The sequence below is a fragment of the Rhynchophorus ferrugineus genome, unplaced genomic scaffold, assembly GCF_030347505.1.
Source record: "Rhynchophorus ferrugineus isolate W39M unplaced genomic scaffold, kcgeb_rfMv2 rfM4, whole genome shotgun sequence".
NCBI lineage: Eukaryota > Metazoa > Arthropoda > Insecta > Coleoptera > Curculionidae > Rhynchophorus > Rhynchophorus ferrugineus.
Window position 1 is genome coordinate 59565502 of NW_027472583.1, and position 16465 is coordinate 59581966.

The window sequence follows — 16465 nt, forward strand, 5'->3', positions numbered from 1 at the left end:
CACTATTATTTATTTTTAAACCCATTTACTGATTACCCACTTGATTTTAAATTCAAGTCAGTATCAGGAATGTTATTTATCTAAGGCTTTATTTTATATTAACGACGGCTTATTTCAAAACGTGATATAACCGATCATATTTGTTGTTGCATTTATTCATTTAATAAATAATAAATCAATTATTTTATATAAATTTGCATTATTGGTCAGTTTTAACATGATAATATATTAAAAATACCATTTGTTAATGTGGCATATTTATTCATAAAATGATGAAACATGATTAACTAGTAAAATCATATTACTTTCTTTGCAATTCTAAAGTCTTCTCTATCATATGAAAATTGCACATTGCATGTACCACATATTAATATTTAATTATTTAACATTCCAATAGTATAATTAATATATATATATATATATATATATATATATATATATATATATATATATATATATATATTAGTTTGTTAAATGACGTTTCATTGGCATTTTATTTCAACATAAAAGAACTGGAATTAATTTTCAATGAACCATATCATTTTAACAACAAATATATCATGTTGAAAGGTTACATTATAAGTTTATGTTATATTTAAACTGCCATTATATATATTTATTTTAATGAACAACTGAAAATTATGCATTAATAATTGTATATTTTACTTCATAACGCTTGCTTCTTTAGATTTTAGAACATTTTATTTGATTTTGGTTAGATTTAGCATAATATGTTAAGTACTAATATTTGTTGATATACTAGATAATGAAACTGATATTTTTATACATTTGTGTTATATTAAACAATGATAATTCCACAGATTAAGTTTCATGCAGATTAAAATTCAAATCTTCAGAATTTAAATGATATATTTAATTATACGTTAAATTAATAAATATGCTATATTTATATCATTATTCTAATAAGAATAATGGATAATTACGCATTAATCATTCGACACTAATCATTTATATAATTGAATATTAATGCATAACATGACGTCATATCTATAACATATATAATAATGTTTCAGTGGTTAAGTTACTTGTTTTAGATTAACGTGTTATAATAATTTATTTTATTTTAATAAAATTATCTTGAAATGTTATTAATGATTAGTTATTTTAGCATGATAACACTTGCTTTGTTTGAATAACATTTTAAATGTTAAATTTCATTTAAATTACAACATATATCATTTATGTACGATATCTGATTTATTGAAATTACATTTCATTTGAAATCAATAATTGACCTGTGACATGATTATCTAAAATTTCCGAATTTCATGAATATCATGATGATAGTACTTAGTTATTAGTCAACTAATGAATATGCTGTATTTACATGATTAGCTTAGATCATTATTCTTTTAGAAGTAATTGATAATTTCGTATTAATCATTGGACACTTTTCATATGATAACATTATGTGAATATTTTAATAGTTACTCTTCATGTTTCGTATTAACGTGATATATAAGTTTAGTTCTTTTTAATAAACATATGGTAATGTTCTATCAATGATTAGTCACTTTTAAAATGATAGCACTTGTTTCGTTAAAATAATATTGCCGAAAATTGAATTTCATGTAAACTAACATGATATAATTATGACATAATGATTCTGTGACATGATTTCTAAAGATATAATTGTTTTTTTTCAGAATTTACGTGGTATATTAATTATTTCGTTATGATTATCTTATATGATTATTCTTCCAAAAGTAAATGACAATTATACGTTAATTATTGGGTATTTTTGACATGATAACACTTGTATCATCTAAATAATATTTCAATCGTTTAATCTTTCAGATTAACGTGATTTTCAAACTTGATTAATTAAAATTGTATATCTTATTCATATAAATTAACTTGATATAGTTGGCATAATAAAATTTGATTCATTGAAATAATATGTCACTTAAAATATATAATGAATCTGTGACATGATATCTATAGATATAAATATTTTTTTCAGAATTTACATGATATGTTAATGATTTAGTTATTGATTATCTTATATGATTGTTCTTTTAAAAAATAAATGATAATTATACGTTAATCATTGGACATTTTTGACATGATAACACTAGTGTCATCTATATAATAATTCAATCGTTAAGTTCTTTCAGATTAACGTAATTTTCCAACTTGATTAATCAAAATTGTATATCTTAGTCATATTAACATGATATATTTATTTATATGGTATATGTTTTGTTAACTTCTTCTGTTTTCTGTTACTGATGCTCATTGATATTATGACAGGATATGAACTGGAGCATATAATTTTTAGTATTACTGAACTGAGCACACTTGATTTTAACTCGAAGATTACTAACATAAACTACAATTATCACGACCAAACTGTTTTGTTTACTTAATTTCCCATTATTCACCCGATCCTCTTATTTACTACCCTCCCACGCAGAGAACGAAAACATTTGCTCCGTTCCTTTTGACCCCGTTCGAGAGCCGGAGAAAATTGACACCCGATTTCTCCCTGTTTTGTCTCTCCCAGCCAATAACGTAGTGGAGACAACCGTAACGGTTTTTTTTAACATCGGCCTATCCGACTAACGCCGTCTAGACCTCCGAGAGCGACCCCAGAAGCAAACAAAAAAGCAAACGTCCCGTTATACAATTTATTTTTAACCACCGAGTTTGTTCAGATGATTCAAGATTGTCCCGTTTTTCTTTTTCCTTTGTTAATTCGTTACTGTTTTTCCTTTTCGTTATCGTCATTGTTATTATTGTTTTTGCCGTGATAGATTTTGATTCAACTGAACAAGACCCCGTTCGGTCGTGGCTCGTGTTTAATCGTGTTATTTTGCAGGTTACTGAATCTGTCTTCCGATATGGACAGCGTCTGCAGCATTATCAACGATGTCATTCCGAACTTGGAAGAGGTGAGTACGAAATCCAGATGTACGGGTGTGAGTCACATTTTCTAAATAACTTTTTGAACTTAACGAATAATAGTCCCCACGTTACTGTTCAAAGAGCAAAATTGTTAAATTTGTTTAAGGGGCTAATCTAGTCTAGGGGATTTAATTTTAGGTATTTTTTCGAGTGATATAAAAAAACAAACAACATTTCTTGAATGTTTTTTATGATGCTTATTAATATTTAGCGAATAGCTAAAATTAAATTAAATTTTAAATTTAAAATCCAAGTGTATAAGTCATATGTTTTTAATGATTTTTTGAGCTTTGATATTTTCATAGTTGATATTAGCCTCATAGCTTTAGACAGTTCTGTAACTTCATGACAGTCGGCTTGGTGACGCAGTGGTAAAGGCGACAGGACGGACCTTCTACTGCTGCGAATCCTGCTGAGGCATGGTCGTAAATTTATGTTTCTGATTGTCCTAGGCAAGAGGCAATATCTGGACTGGATCTACAGTTTAACGTGGACTCCGAACCACGGTGCTCCTACCGACTGGCGACTGGCCAACTTTAGAAATCATCCCAGAAGACATCCGGTCTTACCCAGCCTGGTTACTGGCGTGACTGGGATTATTTTCCTTATCGGATTTTACGCTCTTGCATAACCCAATCACAAACTTGAAGCAATCACAAACATAAAATTATGACCATGCCCATATTACTGCTATTATGTCTTCTGAACTGAAATGAGTAGACCATCTATCTAAATATTTTCGCAATATTCATGCTCAGATAGTTTTAATTTTTACGTCAGTTCAAAAATAATCCACGTAAAAATTATTCAATATTTAAATGAATCGTCTCTTTCATCAGTATCGTCCACAATAATAAGTAAGGGAGAAATTTTTTTACATGTTTTTGTGAAGAAAATCGAAACTATCCATTTAAATTTCAGTCGCTAAACTTCTACCACTATTCTTCTGAAACTATTATTCCGTCAGTGAAATATACTGAATAAGTGATTTCTGCAAGTCTCTTTTGAAACCAATTTTACACAATTAAAAGTATTTTTTTAAACCTCGGGACAGGTAATATATGAATAGAGCAAAGTCCGGTATGGTAGATGCATTCAATCTGCAACTCCCCATTCAATCTGTATTTGCTGGATCATTATTTTAATATTCGTAGCGTCGTGTTATGGACGACAACTCCTTTCAATTGTTCAATTTTGTCTTTTTAATGGTTTCATTTTAATGGTTGTTTTAATTGTCGGCAATAGAGAGCCGAATTCATCATCATAATAAATTCATAGATGTCGCTCGAGGAGAATATCTAATTCACAACCTGGCTGCTGTTGGTGCAGCTTGTCTGGCCTAGGGTAAAGTTAGTCTTCTATTTTGCACATCATTTTCGATGATATTGATCAATGTCTTTTTCGGAGCTGTCATGCTCCATCTTAGAAAACCAAAAGCTACTGCAACTTGGCCGATTCGGCTTATTACTTCGGCGGTAGAGCGGATACCACTTTTTTCCAAGTACTTGAACTGCTAGACAGGCTCCAACTGGATTCCGGACATTTACAGTTTCAGGCGATTAGTCAGTTGTGCGAACTTTAAACTTTTAAATTATAAATGGCATGTCTGTTTTTAAAAACTTTTCTCATAATTCCATCCACGGCATCTTTTGGCAAACAGTGGCTCGGCCCTCAAATGGATTTGTTAAATCATTTCAAATTCATGGCTTGACCAGGTTCTAACAGTTCAAACAACTCTCTCAGGGTCAATGCTGGTTTTGCAGACGTTCCGAAGCTTCTCCAGGCTTCAACTATGAAGCCTTCGCACATTATTGTCTCAACTAAAAGAACTCTACCTTTATATCTAAAAAGTTCTATGGACTGTTACCTTCAACTGCGCTATGGCTTGACTTTTGATGTAAGAAATGCGTTACGAGACTTAGTATTCTGAATGAAAATCTCTGAATGTACATCTATAGTCAAATATCACTAATATAGGGATGCTATAACGAAATCGCGCTAACCCTTTTGAGAAGGGGAAACATTTTTTGCTTGGTCATATTTTTCACTTTAATTAAAGGTAGATAGAGAGAGAGAGAGAGAAAAAAAACCCCTCGGTTTTATGTTTGGGGTACTTTGAGAGGTTTTCGCTTCGTTTGCTTTTCATTAATGTTGGTTTTACGCCCATTGAATATTAATTAATATTGTTTTTAATCCGTTCGAGAGTTTAAATTGCTTGTGGAAGTTGCGAGATAAGAATAGTTCAGGGAGGTGACTTTATCCCGGATTTGGTTAACGCTGTGTTTAGAGATTAAGTGTCCGAAGGAGGGGTTGTTTTTCAGTCGGCTTTTTACTGTTACAGAACGGAGCCAAGGTTGGAATCGGCAACGACATCGATATGAGGATGATGGTACATGAAAGCCTGGCTGGTTGTATCATAGGAAAAGGAGGACAGAAGATTAAAGAAATCAGAGAGGTAATGTATATGAAGCTATTTATTTATTCGATAATCTATAAATTGTTTATTCGTACTATTTACTGCGTTGTTTTTACGCTATATATTTAAAGCATGTATTACTTGCAACAAAAATTGAAACCGATGTTGCACATATCACGCAAATTCGTTCAAGTGATCCACAAGGCGTAAATTTGATATTCTGAGGAGCTTTTTTATAATATTTTTTATTAGATACGCTTAGTAAAATCTTAATTGTAAATTAATTCATTACTACTTCAAGGTTTATATATGGCTCGGTGAATGTAGGTAAAATTAATTGAAACAGTTATGGTTTACAAATAGATAAATAGAATCGGATGGCAGCGGTGGTACCTGAAGTCGTGGCTTGGGCAGTCGATGATGGCACGTCTGAACTGAATGATAGTCAGACACTAAATCAATGATGGTACCCTTCAATAATATCCCAGATAAACGTCTCCGGCTTGCCAGATCTTCATAATCGTTTCCTAGTTGGCGCTGATAGCCCCGCCCGTGTTCAATATCTGGGATTATATTTCTGGATATTTTGTAGACCGTTATTCCACCATGTAAAATTCGACATGCCTCAAGATCGCTAAAACTATTTTTCATTTGTTCTTGGATCAGTTCACAATCAAGTCAATTCATGTTTTTAAGGCGAAATCTTGGATCACTTCGTATATCCATTGATTTCGAGTTAAGTAAGTTACGTTGCGATAAGCATTGGCAATGAATCGTAGAACATTGTTTTGAGTGCGTTGGATTATCAGTTGGTTTGATGTTTGTTCAAATTGGCTTTATGATTAACTGTTAAACTAATCTCTTTGATTTTAGGTCAAGTTAAGAGTATCTTCTGATTAACCAGTATAGTTGCTTAAATTTTAGCCTAATCTGCTTTTTATGTAACATGTTTCTAATTGAACCTACATTTGACATATAGATGGCGCTACTAGAATTAAATCCATATGTTTTTTTATTTAGCCCTAACTCTCAAAAGATGCGTGTATAAATTTGACAGCTGTTGGATCATTAATTTGTGAACTGGTGAAATTTTGAGTGAAGCAAAGGACACTGCCACAGGAAAATCAACCATCAAGTATTGGTATGCTAAGTTTAGACGTGGTGAAATGAGCACCGAAGACGGTGAACGCAGTGGGCGCCCAAAAGAGGTTGTTACCGACGAAAACATTTTAAAAAAAACCGCAAAATGAAATATTCAATAAAGATATCAACTGAACGTGTACATCATATCATTAACGGATATTTGGGTATGAGAAAGCTCTGTGCAAAGTGGGTGCCGCGCGAGCTCACTTTTGACCAAATACAACGACGAGTTGATGATTCGGACCAGTGTTTGAAGATGATCAAGCGTAATAAACCGGAGTTTTTGCGTCGAGATATGACAATGGATGAGACATGGCTCCATCATTTCACTCCAAAATCCAATCGACAGTCATCCGAGTGGACCGCATACGATGAACCCACTCCAAACAGTCGGCTGACAAGTTTATGGCATCTGTATTTTGGGGTGCCCGTGGAATAATTTTCATTGGCTACCTTGAAAAAGGAAGAACCATCAACAGCGACTATTACATAGCGTTATTGGACCGTTTGAAGGACTAAATCACCGAAAAACGGCCGCATTTGAAGAAAAAGAAAGTGCCGCTTCACCAAGACAATGCACCCTGTCGGTGAAAACGATGGCAAAAATCCATGAATTGAGCTTCGAATTACTTCCTCATCCACCGTATTTTCCAGATCTGGCCCCAGCGCCTATTTCCTGTTCTTAGATCTCAAAAAAATGCTCGCTGGGAAGAAATTTTCGTGGAATAAAGAGGTGATCGCCGAAACTGAGGCCTATTTTGAAGCAATGGACAAATCTTACTACAAAAGTGGTATCGAAAAGTTGGAGGGTCGCTATAATCACTATGGTTTTACTATGGTAGGTCGGGGACTTTTCAATTGACCTGTTACATTTGACAATCTGGCGTAATTTATAAGTTGATTCGGTTACATGTCCAGACGCCTCAGACAGTATTGTAGCTTTTTTTAGGGAAAAATAATAAGAGTAAATAAAAGTATTATTATGTATAAAGTTTAATACAGTTCAAAATGAAAAAAGCTAAAGAGTAAAATAAAGAAACGGTTTCGTATATCAAAGAGACGTACATTAGGCGCCCCAAGTCTCCGAACTTCGCACAAAAACGGACGCCGCCCCGGCACTCTGTCCATAAACCAACCGTCGACATAATGAACGTATTTATTTTATTTTTATAATAAGCACGACAGAAACGAAAAGACTAAACCGAAGCGAACGGAAAAAAGCACCGAACACGCCACAATTAAGCGGTCACATCGTCTGCGTTCGCCCTCCTAGGCGCGCAGACGACACGTCCCACCTCCCCCGTGACCTCCACACGGGCCTACGCACGTTTCCTGGACAGGTACCCGACCGAGCAGGTGTTCGAACTTCGCGTGTGGAGCCACACGGACGCTCGACGAGTTCGTTCGTTCGCCGGGGAGACCGACCCTGCCGTTCCGAAACCCCCCGCCGCCCCCACTGGCACCCCCGGTCCCTTCGACGATCGATATATGGCGCAGCCGTAACCCCACACCCCCCGTGCGGGGGCGCGACGGGCCTCATCTGTCGTTCAAATTGACTTTCGGACGTATCTTACTGTGTTTTTTCCTCTCCTTCCTTCTATATAATTCGTAGCATCGTTCGGCGTGAGGCCAGGAGAACAAGCGAATTGATTTGAAATTCTCGGTTTTTTTCACTCCCTCAAGAATATAAGGGAAACCGCACTCGTTCGGGGTAATAAATGATAATAACTTTGGCCTAAATACGGATTAGTTGCGTCTAGTAAACACGTCTCGTCTGTGAACCGTGCATACACTTCAAGTTTCTTTTAGAAGAGTCTAGTTCTGGAAAATCCCCGCATGCACACAAGGATTTGACTTTGTAACGTTGCCAGTTGTTGAAAATTATACGTGTATTTGAAGAATATAATATAAATAGAATAAATTATCTTGAATTCCCAAGTTAGCGTAATATTTCTAACCAAAGTTATAGTTCTTGTGAATTATTCGTATACTTGAAGAGTATAATGTACAACGTGAGGCAAAAGTCCCGCTACCATTTTAATTGCCTACAACTTGGCTCAAAGAAATGATAAGTTAGTTTGGTTTTTATAAAAGGTTTATTAGGTCTTTACATTTTTTTTTCGTTATTATTGAAAAATTATATCGGCTAAATGGTGACCGTGATTCGCTATTCAACTTTCGGCTTTTTTTAAGGCATTTTTTATGACATCCTGCAACATCTGAAACTGAATTTCTTCAATTTCGTGACGAATATTGTCTTTAAGATGTTGAATCATTTGGGGCTTATCCACATTGTTGATTTTAAAAAGCCCCATAAGAAAAAGTCTGATGCTGTTAAATCCGGAGACCTAGCTGGTCATGCTAAATCGCCACTTCGCGGAAAAACGTCATTTCAATTCATCTTGCTGAAACCCCGTGTCCTGTAGTCCTGTAGTCTCTTCCATTTTAGACACAAGAAAATTTCGAATCATTTCTTGGTACCGTTCAGCAGTAACGGTAACTGCAACACCTTAGTCATTTTTAAAGAAATAGGGACCAATGATGCTTCCAGCATGAATACCAACCCATATAGTTGTTTTTAGTGGATTCAATGATGTTTCGTGAATTAATTGAGAATTCTGTGTTCCCCAAAACCAACTGTTCTGTTTTTTGATATGGCCACTGAGAAGAGAATGGGCTTCATCGCTCATTGTCAATTTAAACAACCTTCAATTTCACCAGACAGCCTTAGGATTGCATTACTGTATTCAACTTCTTAATCAGGATCTCTCGGTAGCAATTTTTGGACTAATTGAATTTTGTACGGGAACATTTTCAAATCAGTTTTCAAAATTCGACTTAAACTGCGTGCAGAAATGTGTAACTGGGAACCACGTCTTCGAATTGATGTTTCTGAAGACTCGGCAACACTATCACGCATCAGAGCCACATTTTCAGCGTTACGAGACGTCCCTTGTCTTCTAGAACGAGGCCTGTCTGCGGTCGTACTGTACTGTCGAAAATTCGCATGTAAACGATAAATTGTGGTTTTGTGAGGCACTGGGCGAGGATATTTTTGACGCAATTTCCGCTAAGTGCCAATAATGAAACAATAAATTCAGTAAATATTGCCACTATTTCTGCTCGTTCTTGCGGCGTATATTTATCCGTAATAAAATTTGGACGTCCACACAACACAATGGTTAAAGCGAAACTGGGCTAAACGTCACATAACCAAGGTGGCAGCGGGACTTTTACCCTAACTGTTATATTCTGAAAAATAACCAAAATATTACTTGAAGCTCAAGTTCAAATTTAAATAAGGTTATTGTCTATTATTTTAATTATAAATTATAAGTTATTTAACCTTTTATAAAATGATTTAACTTTAAAAAGAAATAGAGAAAATAAATGGCAAGAAACGTAAGGTAACAAATATAATTTATTTATCAGTATATAAAAACACAAGCCTTTAAAATATATTGTCTTTAAAATTACTCAATGATGTATCTTGCACAACACTAAAAAAATACCTTCTATTGAATCTCTTCGATACGCCAAAACTGCATGGAATCAGGAGGGTTTAATTATTATCTCAATTACTACTTACTTACTCAAGTGATTCAACAATAGCAAGGACTGCAATTCAAACGCATGTGTAGAATACACACGTATACATTCATGTCTATATTCTTTTATCTTTTCATATTGTCCTTCGTTTAATTATGATTAAATATTGTGACTTGAATAATACACATCCTGTATTTTCTGTTTCGACCTAATTTACCCATGCTTCAGCAGTTGTAGCTTATGTTTTGTGTCTGTGGAACTGATTTGCGCGCTGAATATTATATAAATCTTTATGAGTCAATAAATTTAGTCTTTTCAAATTGCTACTACTTAAATTAACTCGGGTTTCATCCAATATAGCATCCATTGGAATTTTAGCAGCCAGTTTTGCTGCAAGCATATTTTTATCTGATTTTAATAACTCCCACCTCTCATCCTTTGATACACTCTTATGAATTCCTGGTATATTACGCTCAAATTTAGAGGTAGTAATATTTTTACCACAATAAGAACCCCCAACCTTAAAAATATTCATGCCAGCCAAACTTCAGTGTTTCTCGTTCAATTTTAATACCGTAGATTTTACTAAACGAGCTGTGATTTTGATGAGATACACTCACATAAAGGACATAAGAAAGCCTAAGAACATATTAAAGCCTAAGATATACTGAATTTGATATAAAATTGAATCCAATTTGCAAAATTAAAACAAAAATTGAATAGGTACGCGCCTGGATGAAATGTCCTCCTATATCTATTCAGATTAAAAGTGATATAAAGAACAGAAGCTAAATCAGCAATTTTTTTATCAGCTTCATATTATCTGCCGAGTCGTAATTAACTTTCGAATAAATAGTTTATACTTCAATTTTAAAAAAGAAGCGATAACTTTTAGTGAATATAATATAGCACTATCCTGAAATATAAAAAGCAACTCTCACAGTTATAAAACTATGCTTTTATTTTAACGTTTCAAAGTCTTAGTAAAAATACTGGCTGTCCACCGAGACAACATCATCATCATCATCATTATTACCGTCATCATCAAACGTATTTATCAAAAAGTCCGTTTTTGACCCTCAAATTTAGGGGTCATTATCTAGTCGTCAGGTTGACAAATTGACCGAGATTTTTCGGTGTCTTTTATAATAGCCACAGCTCGCAGAGAAAGACGAGAAGACATAAAAGATGTTTCTTTTATTTATAATGATATTTTTCTGGATTTTTCTTTTAATGACCGTTTATTCTGGATTGCTCCATATTACATATTACATCACGGGATAAAATGCAATAAGAATCTAAAATTTAACAGTTAATTGATCGTTTGTATAAACTATTATTAATCAAATGAGGAAAAGCATTTATTATATGAATAGATTGAAAAATAAATGCACTGTATTTGTTCAAGAATTGACTGTGAAGATGGAAAATGGGAACGAATTGAAAAATGAGATGTGGATTTTCGTATGAATATAGAAGTGTTAGGGGAAAAGCGCCAGAAGATTGGGAGATATGACATGTCTAAATGGATTAATAAATGCAAAGAATAAATAACTGATAATGAGGAATACAATCATGTCTAAAGAGACTCTTAGTAGTTCCACAATCTGCCCAGAGGGCGCAATAAGTATTTCTTATGTTTATATTATGTATACATGGCATGTAGAAAATCACTTCATTAAGTGCTTAATTAGTCTTATTTTAAAACTTATTCTAAAGTCTATATATGTCCATTAATCACATCGGATGGTGCTAAACGTTTTACTCTACGCACTTCACTATCATTTCACATATTTAATTGATTAGTGAGTACATTGGAATGCACTGACATTCTTTGGAAGTACTTCACACAAACACATTGATTTACACTCGTTATTGGTTCTAGAGGAATATCGCGTTCTATCACTTCAGTTGAAACATAGTACGAAGCATCGACAATGACACGGAGCATTTTATTTTGGAACCGCTGTATGATGGATATATTAGACTTGCTAGCGGTTTCCCATAGTTGGATTCCATATGACCAAATAGGCTTGAGTATAGACTCACACAGCAATACCTTGTTATCTAGTGATAACTTGGATTTGCGCCTGATAAGCTAATACGTTTCATAAAGTTTCTTCCAAATTAGGCATCGATCTAGGTGCATGCCTTGGTGGTATATATACCATCTCTTCAGTCACATTTGTATTTCATTTAGTTGGGTTTGTAGGTTCATTGATTCTATGCCTGGATCTTCATGAGGGGCTAAAATTGCCGTGTCCGTATGTTGCCACAGTGGTTATTTTTGTTGTAGGTAAATCAGCTGTATACAGAAGATATGGTACTGGACCTAGTACACTACTTTGCGGAACTTCTGAATATATTGCATAATCTAATTTGATATTTTCATGGCCAATGAACTAAAATAAGAAACTAATAAATTCAACAAGGTAAAAAGGCAGAGAAAATAAAACATCTCAAACTGAATGGGAACAAATATGAAACTATTTTATCTCCTTATGAAAATATTAATTTTAAAGAAGCTGTTAAACTTCAATGTTATTCTTTTTAATATGTTTTCTGCTCCTTGTTTTCTATCACTATTGATTTTAACTATTGACCTTCTGACTATTTTGATTTATTATTTCATAAAAAAACCCTTCTCAGAAATGCTAATTTAGTTTCTGTAATAATAATGTTACGTTTTTTTTACTAAAGACTGTTTCATAATTGGTATGAATCGTGTCCTTTTCTTGATTGAGAGCTACCAACTTATAGAAAACATATTTTAATTGCATCTTTAATACTCATCACAAAAATGGAAAGAAAATACGAATGATTATATTATTTTAACATTTCTTGCGGAAAAATCCCAGCTACGCAAAGTAAATTAGATGACAGATACCTTTTTCATATATACCTTCCGCCTACCAACCAGAAACCGTTATCTAATGGAAACAGCTTGGAGAGTGATGGAGTATTGATCAATTATTCGTAAATGTTACGCGCCATACGAAGACACCCCATAAATCAAGCGCTGCATCGAGTTCGATCGAAACGGATAAAACAAATAAAATATCTTCTAACGCAATATCTTAACCTGCTTATTTATAATGTGATATCGATTCGGATCCTCAGTTCTTGTCTTTCGTGCGGTCCCGAGAGATGGAGGGAACACATTTTCGATATTATATGCCATTCGTTCTTTCTTAACCTTATATAGGGGTCCACCGGGGATATGAAGGAGCATTTTTTCTGTGTACCGGCAGATATATCTGGAGAGACATGGTTAGGTACAGTCTGAGTTTATCGTAATTTTACCTACATAGACAATGAAACAACACACACTTTCATAGAATGTTTTTCACTCATCGTCATTTGACACATGTTGTTTGGGCATGTCTGTTTTGAATTTATAGCTAGCTATATTGTTAGGCCAATCATAAAACCAATTTGGACCAATGCTGTGCTAATATGGGGTTGCACCAAAGCGACAAACCAACTAGTTATTCAACGTACCCAAAACAAACTTCTACAATTAATTACCAATGCTTATCGCTACATAACTAACGAAGAGCTGCACGATGACCTCGGAATTAAATGGATATACGAGGTGATCCAAGATTTGGCCTTAAAATATGAAATAAGGTTGCTAAATCTCAGCGACGTGGAAGCGACACAGCTACTGGACAACCACACGAATACATACTGATGTATTAATCCCGTACTTGCTTGTGTATGAATAATAAATTAGTGGGTAAATTAAGATTTTATTAATGTAAATTGTAACTTAAAAAAATATATTATCAGGCATAAGTTGATACCATGACAAATATTTTGTTCACCCTGTGAATTATTTGTAATAAGTATAACTAAGGTATATATAATATAACTGTATAAGCTAAGGTATTACCCAATTTAAAGTGTGTAATAATTATCAAGAAGTTTATCAAGCATTAGTTTTTTAAATATACCATTTTTATTAGATATACTCAGCGCAATCTTAATTATCAATTATTTTATTACATTTCCTTTATACTTGTATCAATTCACAGTGAAGATGAGTGCTTCAGTTCATAGATCCATTTGATTTCATGCAGGTCATCATGCAGTTTTTTATTGGTTACATATGGATAAGAATTGGTAAAGCGTTGGGTTGACTGGTTGATTTGATGATTTAATGCAACCCCATATTTACACCCTATAAGTTCAAACACGCTTCCATAGGTCACGTTGGTAATATCTTCTGACTAACCATTTTCGTTATTTAATTTTCAGCCTTTGTATTGTTCTTAATATTACAAGATAGTTATCTTTAGATCGTATAACAATATTTGGTGTCTTTCTTCTGGGTTAGTTGTTTCCAACATTTGTGGTTTTAATAATCTTAAACGAAAATTCAGTTCAGGTCTGAAACTAATGTCAGTTTCATCATTTTTATTTAAGTATATTCAATTTCCTTTAAAGCATAAACTTTTTGCTACGTTCAAAAACTATTTCCAAAACTCATTCATATATTAGCTATCAGCTTATTCAGCAGGATTAGCTCCCTCTGACATTTGGTCCTTCATTTTCATTAAAAGACTAAGTAATGGCTGCTATTTAAATATATTTTACAGGCCATCCGAACAACCATAACAGTATAATGGAGTATTGAGTTGAATCCATCCCTAAATTGTAATATCAGTAGTCGATTCAATCAAAATTCCTTTATGTTACCCAGCATTAGAGGATTTTACTGGTCTCGAGGCCTAAATTTTAGAGGTTTTTTTGAAACAGGATTAAAACAATTAAAAACATTTTACTTTTACACGAAATTTATTGATGTTTCAAGAACATAAAAATAAATATTTAAGAAAAAAACCGAAATTCAAAGCTTAGCTTAGCAAAAATTAGAGAAGTCCAGAATTTGAATATGGTGCATCCTCTTGAAGACATTTCTAGTACCTTATATTAGTTCTTAATTTTGAAATAAAGTTTATGCCCACAGCCAATGTCATTTCATTTTGCCAGTCTGCCAGCTTAGTTACCACTCCACAAAAGTCGCTGTAACTCCGAAAATAATTCCAATCTTGAAAATTATCTTTAGGATACATTTATAAACGTTTAAACTTTCAAAACAAATCTGTTTTTTTTGTTAATTTGCTAGATTATAGATCCCTTTAAACAATTAATGTATAATACAAAATATTAAATGTTCTTGAGGTCTGAGATGAAATGTAAAAAGAATTTGTTCACTTCAAAAATTCCTTTTTAATTGCATTTTAACGTAAGGCTTATAACAGTATTGTTTACCTTAAAAGAGAATGGTTAGAATATTATGTATGTCTTATGAATTAAATATCGAGGATGTTTCCTTAAATTTTTTTCTGGAACAAACACTCCCGCTGTTTTTTCGAAATCATAAAATATGAAGTGAACCGCCTGTCAAAACCAGAATATTGACACCAGTCAACAACGCTGAAACGAACAGTGAATAATATATTGACTTGTTTAAATGTGTTCGATAAGCAACTGAAATATTCGGTTGAAAAAGTTATTGAAAACGATATTTTTTATGATGTATTTAAATATATATATACATATATATATATATATATATATACAAAATTAGCTTTAGTGCTTTTTTACATTTCATGTTAAATCGGCGAAACACTACTAAAACACCATAAGTAGGATGAATTTTTACCGATAAAAACTATCAATGAATCTATAACGGTAGGAGATTTTTCGAGAAGGAAGCTATAAAGGTTGTTTCTCAATTTTTTCGATATACCAATAAATATTATTATAAATAGACGACTTTAATAAATAATTAAATTTTGTCAACCATGTTTTGATAGATAACCAAAATGATGTCTTAAAATTAGGCGATTTAATTCAATTTTAGTTTGATAACACCCTTGTTCGTTTATTTATCCTTCATACAACCTACAGAACAATCAATATTCGCACTTTAATCTTAATCAACTAATTGACACAAATTCAGAAATAAGTAGTAGACGATATAGCGGTTTTATCAACACACGAGGATCCAATATCAGTCACAGGAAACCTCCAACTTCATCTTAACAAGAATTGTGATTGAAAATGGCGTATCAAAGCAAATGAGAGTAAATCTACCTATGTGACATTCACCCTTTGTAGAAAAACTTATCCTTCAGTAAAATTAAACAGTCATGAACTTCCGCAAGCAGACAACGTTAAATATCTGGGAATGCATTTCGATCGATGTTGGCTTAAACTAAACCAAATGCATTGGGTGATCAAAATTATTCTTAGATAACAAGGTTTTGTTGTACAAGTCAATACTTTGGCCCATTCGGACCTACGGTATTGACGTGTGGGGCACAACTAACAAATCTAACATAGCTATCCTCCAGAGGTTCCAGAATAAAGTGTTGCGAGTCATGCTCGATGCCTCATATTACGTCTCCAACAAACTGA

General features: G+C 33.4%; 1 protein-coding gene across 11 annotated transcripts in view; it reads left to right on the forward strand.

Moving 5' to 3' along the window:
• Positions 1-16465, forward strand: part of HnRNP-K (Heterogeneous nuclear ribonucleoprotein K) — a 287517-nt gene that overhangs the window by 232632 nt on the left and 38420 nt on the right. For all 11 annotated transcript variants that reach the window (XM_076401602.1, XM_076401605.1, XM_076401607.1 and 8 more), the window contains 2 exons: positions 2843-2915; positions 5270-5383. In XM_076401602.1, coding sequence (XP_076257717.1) covers positions 2843-2915; positions 5270-5383 — 187 coding nt within the window. The remainder of the gene's footprint in view (positions 1-2842; positions 2916-5269; positions 5384-16465) is intronic.